This window comes from Tachypleus tridentatus, chromosome 13, assembly GCF_004210375.1.
Source record: "Tachypleus tridentatus isolate NWPU-2018 chromosome 13, ASM421037v1, whole genome shotgun sequence".
In the NCBI taxonomy this organism is placed as follows: domain Eukaryota; kingdom Metazoa; phylum Arthropoda; class Merostomata; order Xiphosura; family Limulidae; genus Tachypleus; species Tachypleus tridentatus.
Genome location: NC_134837.1, coordinates 22,203,115 through 22,216,525, shown reverse-complemented (window position 1 = coordinate 22,216,525; position 13,411 = coordinate 22,203,115). Strand labels below are relative to the sequence as shown.

At 30.9% G+C, this 13,411-nt stretch overlaps 1 protein-coding gene across 9 annotated transcripts in view; it reads right to left on the bottom strand.

Moving 5' to 3' along the window:
- FANCI (Fanconi anemia complementation group I) overlaps positions 1 to 13,411 on the bottom strand; it is a 140,791-nt gene that overhangs the window by 31,139 nt on the left and 96,241 nt on the right. For all 9 annotated transcript variants that reach the window (XM_076474380.1, XM_076474378.1, XM_076474382.1 and 6 more), the window contains 3 exons: positions 12,909 to 13,079; positions 10,077 to 10,198; positions 6,948 to 7,154 (listed from right to left, as the gene is read on the bottom strand). In XM_076474380.1, coding sequence (XP_076330495.1) covers positions 6,948 to 7,154; positions 10,077 to 10,198; positions 12,909 to 13,079 — 500 coding nt within the window. The remainder of the gene's footprint in view (positions 1 to 6,947; positions 7,155 to 10,076; positions 10,199 to 12,908; positions 13,080 to 13,411) is intronic.

Sequence of the window (13,411 nt, the reverse complement as noted above, 5' to 3'; positions counted from 1 at the left end):
CTTTACCTTTACTTATATCTGTTAAACTGACTGCTTACATGACTGTCACAGTAGTTTACAGCAGAGCAAGGATAATCTGACACATTATATAATTAACCTAATTTGCATCTGCAGCTCATGAAGTTCGGCTAAAGCATAAAAGGGTACGTACAGTTCCTATTAGGTATGTGTGTACCATTAAATAGAATTTTTAGAATGGCACATTCATATCTGACATGTTTGAAAGATTTCTGCATGACTCTTTTAACTTTAAAAAAAAACAATAAAACAACAATCACAAACTTTCTTAATTAACAAGAGACAGCTGCCCTTGATATTAAATCAATGGAAAAAAATATGCAAGATGTAATTTTCCATAAATTACTTATATGTGAATAATAAACTTACTTGGAACTTTTATGCAAGCAACAAGTATGTGTAGAAATGAGATATACAGAAGACAGGTATTTTATCACAATGATGAGCAATAAAAGATATAGTTTAAACTTGATTAAAAAGACACAGCCCTTGACTACACAAGTGAAATCAAAGTTGAGAATGCTTGGTCTACTTGGCCTCTGAAAGGTCAAAAGTTAGTGCAAAATGTTACATCCTGATTGATTTCAGCTGAATTTTTCAAAGACTGATTCAAAGAGTATAGTGAACAATAAAATACATCAATAGAAATATATGCATGTGCCCTTCACTTAGCCTGCAGCTAAACTTATGTTGATGCAGTGTCACATGCAAGTTTCTTAAAATTGCACATGTAATCTTAATTGTCAGGTTGTGCTGCTTTCTCTACAGAAGTAAGGATCATGAAACAGCATCTAGTTGTGTGTTACACATAAGTGGGTCTAACTGAGGTAGGTGAATCAATTACAAGTATTCTTATTTCAATAACTAATGTTATTAAATGGCCTTATAGACACTATTAATTTCTCCTGCCCAAGACTACAAAAGGAGTAACCTGACAAGTGCAGCAAAGATTAACATTTTTGTTTGAGAATTTCTGAATTTATCAGGTATTTTCACAAAAATTAGCAAGCTTTTAGTAAATATTAAAAGTCTGTTGTATACTGAAACTCAAATTTTTTGTAAAGTATTTCTAGTAAAGATCTTTCTGTGAATAATGGAACCCTTTATTATATTTTATTTATGTAATCTCTAAGACCTCCTATGTGAATATAAAACGTTTTTTAGTAAAATTTCATATTTTGTCTCTTATTTTCTGTATTCTAACATCAAGAACATAATTAATTCTTTGTCATGTAGAGAAATAGAAATCAAAAATATAAAATAAGTACCATTCTTTCCTCTGAACTAACTTCAGCACTGATCAAAGTTAGAAATTACTTATCTTAACAGTTTCAACTGCTAATCTATTAACAATTTTTCTTTCATAATTTTATTGCAACAAAGCAATAACTGATAGTCAGTGGCTGCCCACAGCATGTAATAATATGGTGAAATATGATACTCATGCTGTTTGGATTGACTTGTAAATTAAAAAAAAAAAATTACTAAAGGTTTTCTAAGCTAAGCTTTGAAGTTTAAAACTGTTACATTTCAATTACTTTTGTTGAAAATATATATGACAAAAAAAAAAGGATTTGTTGCTCACATCTTTTGCACTCTAAGCTGTTCTTTTCTAAGCCTCACTTGGTCTCAGAAATATAAGTGTCCAAAAAATAATTCACTTAGCCTTCAAATGCACATTCTAGAACATAAACTTATAGCAGTCAGCAGCATAAATTTTTCAACAGTACAATTTATCAATCTTTCTAAAAAAACTATAAATTGGTTTAAAAAATTTTGTAAGCTGCCTTAAATAGCAGTACAATGATAATGCAAAAACAAATTTCTATTGACAGAATACAATGTATGCCAAAACTGAAAAATGTTAATCAGCTACCTGTATAGGGAAATATGATTTTTTTCTATTGGTCACAAACATGTTCATGAACCATGCAAAATTAACTAGTAACACACTTCTCTGGTGAATTTGACAAGTTCATTAATATCTGAACAAGAAGAAGATAGGATGTGCAACTTTTAGATTCTTACTTGTAATTATGTATAGTTTGTGTTTCTAACTGAGTTTGAAAGTACAGCAATCTATTTTTCAAGCTAGAAAATTCTGGAGAAGTTGGAGCCCAGATGTGTCAAGTAACACTGAAATACAAAGACTGAGAATTTTTAAATGTTTCTTTTAGAAACTAGTGAATCAAACAGCAACAAGTATAAAAATCAAAACTATAAGTTATGTTTTCATGCTGATTATTGGTGTATATTGAAAATAAAGTTGTTTAATTACAATTGAAACATATCACTTGAATGTAACATACACATACTGTAAAGTTTCTCATGTTTATTCTTCATTTATTATTATAAAAGTAACTAAAATGTAAAAATAAGGATCTTTCTGAGTTAATTAAGATTAGAAGAGGGAAAATAAATAATAATATTAAAAATGTTTCAGAGACATGCATGCAAGGAGCACGTAGGTAATATGATAGCATAATATAACATCTACCTGGCTTTAACACTCCTACGAAAAACCGTTTCTAGTCCTGATTTCTCTAAGCCCATTCTCCTGGCTGTGGTTTCGCTAGATAGTAGATTGGGACAGTGGGAATCTTGGTAATCCATTCATTAATGGATTTAAATGGCAATTTCATTTAAATACAAAATTATTAGCCTAATATTAATAACCTTTCAAATTGCTCTGGGGTCTATTAGGCCCCACTTTTCGTAGGAGTGTTAAGTGATTTTGTGCTATGCTTGCAACTTCAAATAAATTTTATTTCCACTCAAATTTCTAGTTTCTCTTTCAATGCAAGTACCAATGACTGACAGAATTATGTGCTCTTTCTATTGGTTATAAACATGTAATTAAGAGAAGTAGGTGTGAGTTGACAAGAGGTTTCAAAATAATGGAGTTGTGGGTAGGCCCCTTTAGTTTTGCAATATATACTGATATGCCAACAAATCAAAAACGTGGGAGGTTCTTATTTTGTATACTAACTTATAAATGTCTGAAGTTTAAGTTTCTAATTCTTTAAGCTCTATAGACATACACGGTAGGTTTAATAAAACATGCACTGAGTAATAAAACAAGACACACAAAAGAGAATATTTATCATGTTTTAAATATTTTATTTTGAAATAAAAATTAAATGTATGTTAAAATTTAAATTACAAAGTACATTGTGAGGCACACATTACTGACTTAAGATATTAATGTTGTTTAATTAAATTTTGTAAATAATCCTCAAAACTATCACGACCTGTTCACTGAGAGAGGGATAAATTTTAAGGCTCAAGCAATTGTTCCTGCAATGTATTTACAGTTATGTAATAACAGATTTCATATTCAATGAATGGACATGCCTTCACCATCCACAGAGAAAATTCAGATGCATTACTATGACACTATCATAAACATCTGTATCCAGGATGAATGAATACTCCCTAAAATAAGCCAACACATGAACCTCAATAAAGTCACTAGAATCTTGATCTTTAATGAAAATAACCATTGTTCAGAGCAGAAAATAGTGCTGCTATTTTGCAGCACTTGATTACTAAATGCAAAAATAAAACGTGAAAAGTTGATACTATAATTTTGCTGCAATTTGTTTGACATTTCTATTTGATGAAAAAACAAACAAACAATTATTAACTTACAAATGATTCCCATTAGTATAGTGACAGCCAATAACAGATATTTCAGAAGTATCCCTGCATTAATTCATTTTTGATACATTTTACTTAGCCATGTTTACATGAAAGAGAATCAGATATAATACAAAACAGAAAGAAAAGAAGTTGTTTCTTTATTTCTGTTATCTATATTTCACAATAAATTATTCACTATCTGTTAGTATTATGTACTGAAATAGACATGTTTTCATTATTCATCACTATGCAAACATCAAAAATTAGATTTCAGGCTCCTCTCAATAAATAATGGAAGGTAAATCACAGGTTAAACATCAAAATGTTATCATTCTTCATATTTAGTACAAAAGAAGCTCAGTGGAAGTGTATGACTGCAGCAAACAGTTAATACTTTATACGTCCTATTTTAGTATTAATAACTGCAAACAGTCTTTCAGGCATTGTTTCAACATATTTAATCAAAGTGTACTTTGGGATTTTACTCCAAGTGTCTCTAATATGCTCCCATAAAGAGCATATGTTGCCTTTGCAACATATGTAATCAAAGTGTACTTTGGGATTTTACTCCAAGTGTCTCTAATATGCTCCCATAAAGTTTCTTTCAAAGTAACATTTGATTTGTTAGTTTTTGACTTATCAAATCTAAGATCTGCTCAACCGGACTGAAATCAGGGATATGTGGGAGTCACTACATCATTTGAATGACTCTAACATCTTTCTTAGCTAAGTGATTTCAAAATTGGTTGGATGAGCATTTGGGGTCATTATCTTTTTGGTGGTAGAATCATTTACCAATAATATGCAAACCAATGGGAATACCATGACAGGCCAGTATCTGATGGTACTTACATGGGTCCATTATTTTATCTATTTTGCAAACATCTCTCACCTCAGCAGAAAAACACCACCAAACCATCACACTGTTTCCTCTGTGCTTTATGGTAGGAACTACACATGAAAGAATCTTTCACCATTCTTCCACTGGAATTTATCCATCTACAAAACCATTTTCTGATCATCAACAGTCTTTTGACAAAACTTGAAGATTGAAGGGTTTGTTTTTTTTTGCTACATGATTAAATATTTCATTCTTGCTGAGTCTTCTTGATGCTATAGATCTGGATACCTTTCTGTCATTTGGTGCATCTCATGCTTGAGATCAGTAGCAGTCTTCCTTCTGTTACAAAGGAAGCACAAATGAAGACATAAAACATCAGAATCATTGAGTTTCGGTGTTCTACCTTTGACTTTTCTATTTTCATATTTATCTGTCTCAGTCTCACCCTAAATTTGATCAGCATGTTGACATGACCTTAGTACAAACACATGGGAATTCTAAAGAATAAGTATTCTTACAACAGGGTCAGTAAAGCATTACCACAGTGTTGAAATTTACATTCTGTAATGACATAGAAGAATTAGCCCCATAAAGTGGAAAGAATAACAAAATATTCTATTTTCCTAACACTTTTGCAAAGCTACATCAGGCTATGTGCTGTGTCCACCAAGGGGAATTTAACCCCTAATTTTAACCTTGTAAATCCAAAAACTTGTCCCAGCAAAGGGTCATTTTAATGACAAACAATAAATAAGATAAAACAAAGTATAAGTTCTTTATCTAGTATGTGTGGAATGCAATACTAACATTATCCTTCTGCTCAAGAGAAGTGTGAACTGGTGTCTAAATTTAAGACAACTGCTGATTAATGACACATATAAAAATCATTTTAATATTACAGTACATAATACTTTTAATTTCAACTGTAAATTAATCAAAATGTAAAAAAAACAGTTAATGTTCCACAGTTATTAATCTTCAAAAATTACTTTGTCACGTAAACTCAACAAATTCACATTAATAATCAATATTTTAATAACCATATTGAAAAAAAAGAAATACCAAATATTTTAAACTCTACTTAAATTATTTACCAACCTCTTCTCCAACAGAAATAAAGTTTTTATTGTATTCCCTGACTGTGTGAAAAAAACAACTAAAATGACAACACACAGCTTTTAAAGCATCAGTGATTAATGTAAATAATAATTTTTATGAATTTAATGATGTTGGAAATTATAAAGATTAGAAAACACGTGAAAACTTAAAAGTAATATTTAATATATAATTTACAAAATAATGTTTTACTCTTGTTTTAACAGTTCTTCTTTCTGGATAATTATATAGTACTTGAAATATACAGCAGATATCAAGTTTCAGTTGAGAAAAATTTATGCAATTATTCACAGAGATAACAAAAAGAAATTAGGCAAATTATGCTTTACTTGGCATTCAAAAATTAGTTGTGACAGAAAAATCATTATGAGGAGATACAACTTTCTCCACTAAACAACATTCCTTATTCTTGATGAGAGTCACCTGTTACTGGAATTTTATGATGCAAGTAGCAGAAGAATTTGATGACTGAAACACTTTGGAAAGTTCCTTTGGTCATCTCCATCATCTTAGCTGATAAACATTATATAATCTGCCTCCTGCAATTGCAAGGTGGTAAATCAAACTGTTTTCTAGCACACTTGATTGTTTGTGTTATGCTACCACTGGTTCTTGTTCAAGTGCAATGAAGAAACTTTTATAGCACAAATAGATGTTAATACAAAATTCTACTGAGACTGCGGCAAACATGTAACACACATTTATAGTTTCCACAAACTGAGGAACTCCTAATAGCCACAAATATGTTACTTTTACCATTTTTTTTAAGTTTTTAAGCTGAACTTTGTCTCTGGCTGACTTTGCTGTTCTTGCTATTTAGACCTGCTGTCTTAAATATTTTGTTACGTAATATACAAAATTTCATATGCCTTATTTCTTCCATATAATTTTATTTTGTAGTGGACCTAAAGTTGGTGAACACTTCATCTGTACAATTAAATGTAAATTATAGTTCATTCATTATGTTTAGTTTTGTTTAGAACTTTTATGTGTTTATGAAAAAGACTGAATTCAGTTGAGCTTGTCAAAATCAATGAAAAAAAAAGAGAGAGAGAGAAAGGCTAAGAAGAAATAACAACTGAGGAGTAAATGTGAAAACATTCCTTCAGTCTTATAATACAAATAATTAACAAAAAAATGGTTTATTAGCATACAGACCTATATACATATAAGTGTGTTATGGAAATAAATATAAACTTCTTAAGTTCATTTCTTAAGCAGTGGACTCAGCAAATATCCTGATGTAGCTTTGCTTCAAGAAAACACACACACACACACACTTAACTTTGTTAACCCTAAAGGGGAAATAAGAAGATAAATCACTACTTACCAGAACAAAAACTTAAGAATTTCTGCTACTACTCTCAAAGAGAGAAGTCTTGTTCTGTTTCTACCAACAACTGAGTTGTATTTCATACCCTTACAACTTTGGTTATTATCTTTTTTTCTACCAGCTCCTGGCATCTTCTCCGTAAGTGTTTCTTCAATTTTGTGATACCTTTTAAATAAGGCTAGCACATCACTACAGCTTTGAACACTACATAGATAAAATAAAAATAGTTAACAAACAAGAATATGGTTGAATAAACATAAGTTTCAAGTATGACAAAGGTACATATACAAATATTTAAATCTTTTAAAAATATGTAGTTTTATTAAATGATTACTTCTCTTCCAAATCTCAAAGAAATTAGCTAACACATAAACCATAACTTGTACAAAGTTTCAATAAAATATATTTTTCACATAATCATTACTTATTTAGGTTAGATACAGTCTGATATGAATGGTTCTTGCTTTCCATTGTACATTTTTTCATCTTCTTAATGCTTTATCGTAAGGACCAAACCATTTTCATTCTTAAAAGATAAACAATTTGTTAAATTTGACAGTAAATTAACTATCAGGCTAATTTACCAAATAAATTCAACTAATCGACTACTCTAATGTGTTGTAACAGTTGTAATAAGTGAAAATGGTAATAATTCTAAACACTAACTGATTAACTTTATCATACTGGGTATCTTTTACAATGCAGAGCTAAAAGTGTTGGTGTCAAAATTCAAACTTTTATTAAACCATTTTTTTATGTTATAACACTTAGTAGAAACATGAAATCTTAGCTAATAATTCATATTTTAATAGTATATATGTTTAAAGTTCATAAATCTACAAGGACATTTTTTTTAAATCAGAATTTCCCTTCAGATAACACATGAAATATTTTCCCCATTTTCCACCACCCCTTGAAAGAATAAGAGATTAAATGAAAATTTCTCACAACAGAAGTTATCTATAAGTCATGATTTTTATAGCTTTTACTTTTGTTTGGCAACAGAGCTATCAATGAAAAATCAGACCCTTCCTTCCACACACACCTGTTAATCCTCTCTTTCAGGATATGTTCAAGTTCTCTCTTACATTTAATTGTATACATTATCTACAACCAACAGAAAGTCAAGGTTTAAATCTATCAAATGATGTATTGTAGAATGGTGTATTCTGTACAGATATTCACTCAGAGTACACTTAGAAACTTAATGACAAGTTTGGATGAATTTGTAATGACTTGTCATGTAGTTAGAAACCAAAAGAGTAAGAGTTAGGGGAAATTGTCTACTTTTTGCATGATATCTATGTTCTTTGGTGTATTATTTAATTAAATAACAATTATTTAGTGCATTACTTGCATTAGTACAAACAAAATGTAGGCTTAAATATCCTCAACAAACCACAGCAAAGAAAAAATAAGTTTGGGTTGGGTCTTTATTTCTTGTTTTTCATGTTTATTTTTAAATAAACACACGTGATAAATATATAGGTAATGTAATGCGATAATGTAATTTAAGCTGCATGTACCTTAAGTGATTTACAACTTATAATAGCACAGATACCACTTAAACATGGTTCAAAAGGAAATAAAGCAATAACATTTAATTATAAATCATTATTACCAGCTTAAAAATATTTAGGATAAACAAATGTAATTTCATGTTGCAAATTGAAGTAATTCAAGAAAGAAAAAAAGTAACTTAGATTTATTTTGATATTTCTTTGTGGTTATGAGGTCTGTTACATTGACCAATCCCATTTTGAGGTAGGGTAGACAAAATAGCGTGTAAAACATAAAGTTTTAGGAATTACACAGAATAAATCTGATATGAGGAAAACTACTTTTAACCATAACATGGAATTTATTTTGCACACAGACTATTCCAAATGAACACTCCATATATTCATGTACAAATATTTATTTCAGTTTATTAAAAAGACTTCACTAAAAATTTTTTTCTTCATATCTGAAATACTTACAAGGCAAACTAAAAAACTGCCAAATTTTGTGAAGATATACACAATATATTGAAAGTTAGAAGTATTAAATCTTTAAAGACTTTTAAACAAGTACAAAGAGATCATGTGACCAATCAAATTTGACCATACCTATGTTGAAAGAGTTAAACTGATAAAACTTGGGTTAATCAAAAATGTAACAAGGAAAAACCATAATGGCAATATTTTGATTATTTGGATAACAGAAATATCGAAAAGAGTAACTGATTTAATGATAATTAAGATTTGTTAAGTGTCTTACATGACACAGTTTGCTGTAATAGATGCTTGTAAATAATAACTGTATCAATTAATTGTCTAACTCTAATCTTTACTCTTCCTAAACAGAACAATAAATAACGAATTATCTTTCCTGCAAAGTTCAAAATTTACTTTTTGGTTTTCTTAGAAACTTTCTATACAATGTGCTTTTAAATTTCAGTGATACAGTTACAGTGCTGATAGGGCAGTACTACCAGTATTATAATGAAAAATAAAATACATTCTTCATAGAAGAAAAAGGAAAGTTATTTTCTATTCATAAGCTATGTCTTTAAACAACCCCAACTAACACTCCAAATCATTATCAATACAAGATCTCCTAATCATTTTTCTAATATCTGAAGTACAAAAATATTTTTAAAAATGAAGTAATTTCCACTTTTATAGGAGAAAACTATGTAAATGAAATTATGCCACGTGTTTTATAAAACAAATGTGGATTAATCATGTAGAAACTAGTACCTTTAATACTTTTTGTAATGTGCATTAGTAAATTTTTCTCATAGTGCTTTATGCATTGCAGCAGATATGGAGGCCTGGCATAGCCAGGTGGTTAAGGCACCAAAATGCTTGCCCTTTCAGCTGTGGGGGTGTTATAATTTTATGGTCAATTCCACTATTCGTTGGTAAAAGAGTAGCCCAAAAGTTGGCAGTGGGTGGTGATGGCTAGTGCAGACAGCCCTTGACTAGCTTTGCACGAAATTCAAAACAAACAAGCAGATATGGACTTTCAATTTAATACATTTATAGCTGCTAATACAGAAATATTTAGTAAGTTAGATTGTTAATGATAAATCAACTGTGTACATCCAAGTGATGAGAGTATATTATAATAAATAAAACTTACCTCACTTCCTTGGCAGTAAAAGAGTACTCTATTAAACCTTCATATATTCCAAGTAGTTCACCTGCCAGGATGATATTCTTAGTATCATGCAATGATGAGGGGTTGTAACCAGTCAATTTATCCTGTTTAAAAAGCTTATATCAGAATTGGTATTGTTTTTAGGAGGTTTGTTAGTATTCAAAACAAGTAGTTCTCAAGTGACAGGAGTTGATCTGTAAATGTTTCTCATTTTACATCTTTGATCACAAAATCTTATAAAACACAATTGTGCTGAATCTAACTGATAATCTAAGCACCCAAAATTCCTTATACAGTCATGTGAAAAAGCGAGAACACCCTATAAAAGCCTGTGTATTTTTGTAACATTTTTGGATATATAGATATTTAATCTCAATATTTAAAATACTGAGAGATTATAGAAATATAACTAAACAATTAAAACTGAAAAGATTTTTCAAGATCTTCTGTAAATGTAATTCTACAAAAATTCATATTCTAACTGAGGAAAAAGTTAGGACACCCCACCCCCTAATAGCTAGTGTTACCCCCTTTGGCTGAAATAACTGCAGTGAGACGCTTCTTGCATTTTAGTCAGTCTCTGACATCGGTCTGAAGAAAGTTTGCCCCACTCCTCAATGCAGAATTCTTTCAGCTGTGAGATGTTTGAGGGGTTTCTTGCATGTACAGCCCGTTTCAAGTCACCCCACAGCATCTCAATGGGATTAAGATCTGGGCTTTGACTCGGCCATTCCAGGACTCTCCATTTCTTAGATTTCAGCCAGTCCTTGGTGGATTTACTGGTATGTTTTGGGTCATTGTCGTGTTGCAGGGTCCAGTTCCGCTTCAGCTTTAATTTTTATACAGATGGTTTCACATGATCCTCAAGCACCCTCTGATACACAGTAGAATTCATGGTGAATTCTATGATTGTGCTGTCCAGGTCCTGCTGCAGCAAAGCAGCCCCAAACCATGACACTTTCACCTCCATGCTTCACAGTTGGTATAAGGTTCTTTTCCTGGAATGCTGTATTTGGTTTACGCCAAACATGTCCTCTGTTCTGGTGTCCAAATAATTCAATTTTGGACTCATCTGTCCAAAAAACATTATTCCAGAAGTCCTGGTCTTTGTCTACATTCTCTCTGGCAAACTTCAGTCTGGCCTTGATGTTTCTCTTAGAGAGCAAAGGTTTCTTCCTTGCATACCTCCCATGCAAGTTAAACTTTTGCAGTCTATTTCTGATTCTAGAGGCATGCACTTTCACATCAACAGTAGCCAGAGCCTGCTGTAGGTCCCGTGATGACATGTTAGGGTGTTTGGAGACCTCTTTTAGCATCTTGCGGTCTGCTCTTGGGGTGAACTTGCTTGGACGACCAGACCTGGGCATCTTGGCAGATGTTTTGAAAGCCATCCACTTGTTGACTATTTTCTGGACAGTGGAATGGCTGATTTCAAAATCTTTTGGGATCTTTTTATATCCCTTACCACACTCATAAGCTGCTACAATTTTCTTTCTTAAGGCTTCAGACAGCTCTTTTAGTCTCACCATGGTGCTCACTCTCACTTCAACAGTCAGGAGCACATCCAACTAAATATTTGAGGTTTAAATAGGGCAAGCCTCATTCACAATGCTGAGTAACAATCTTCCAATCATGTGCATCTGGTGTGACACACCTGTGTGTGAGTTGAGCCATTTTAAGTGGGAATAAATGTGAGGGTGTCTTAACTTTTTCCTCAGTTAAAATATGCATTTTTGTAGAATTACATTTACAGAAGATCTTGAAAAGTCTTTTCTTCAGTTTTAATTGTTTAGTTATATTCCTATAATCTCTTAGTATTGTTAAAACTGAGATTAAATATCTATATATCCAAAAATGTTACAAAAATACACAGGCTTTCATAGGGTGTCCTAACTTTTTCATGTGACTGTATAATCAGCCTAAGTTACAAAACTAATTGATTTATCTACTGATTTTAATTTTACTCACACTTAAAAAGTCCGAATAGAAAAAAATCTCTTCCACAAATAAAACTTATGAAGGTGGTATAACTTCAGTTCATCCACAGAATTATTATTAAACCAATGATAGAAGGTGAATTATTTTCTATATTATGTTTGGGTGTTGTACTGCTCAATATACAACAAACTCTAAAATAAGCTTAATAAATGCATTTTGTATCCAAGCAACAAGTTTGTTTACACAGTTTTTTACACTTCAAAATATTAATCTACTTAAACGAGAATTCTATGCATAAAAAAATGTTCACCTCACTAAACATCTTAAACTGACATACACAGAGTATTCGTGCTTTCTCATTTAAGAAAATAAAATGAAAATATTAGTTTATGGCTGATTAAATATAGTTGATCTCAAATCATACCCTTATTTAGTCCAGAAATAGAACTGATCTAGATTAGAGATCTGACATGTTTTCTTTAAGATCAGTTTGGTTGAAATTATATGCAATCTTATGTTCAATGGTCTTTTGAGCAGATATATGGAGGTGAAATGTTAAAACTGCAAAAATACCTAATCTGCGTTAAGTGTAACATAAATAACAGATGTATGACATGGTACAGAAAGCACTTTGAGAACACTAGTTCAGCTAGTCAACATATCCAGAGATACAGAAAACCATAACTTGAGAACACAAAACAAACATCACAAAATTTATGTTAAATAATTGATTCAGAAGATAAAATAACTTGTGAAACATAATCAGAGCAGTTCAGCCAAAATATTAACCAATATATATTTGATTACAAAAAATAAAACAGAAATTAATAACATCTAGAACACAAAAGAACAGCATATAATCTATCTTTTTCTCACTAATTCAAAATCTTCTAATTCAGTTGTAATCATTCGAGACACAAGAGTTTTCATAAGTCTTTGAAGCTTGTTTTTCATCTCTAGCTCTTCATCATCACTGTCGATTTCTTCTACTGGTCCCCTGTTTAAGCTTGTTGTTAGACACTGTTGAACAGAGAAGACAAGCTGAGCCTGTAGAAACGAAAGACATATAGGTATTGGAAACATTTTATGGTTTAAAAGATCAACACAATACACATTTACAATAGTGACATGACTGTTTTACATAGATAGTTTAATTAATACTAAATTCAGTTTTGAATATAAAAGTTTTAAAAACAAAAACAAGCATTTATATTATACATACTATATATAAACACTACAGTTTCAAATAATAGTATTAGGGGTTTTTATACAACAAAAAATGCTTTACCTCATCTTTTAATGGAACAGTTTTATTTTCAGCAGTAGGAAATATAATCATATTTTTGAACTTTTGATAGATTCTTTAGGCAGTATTACAG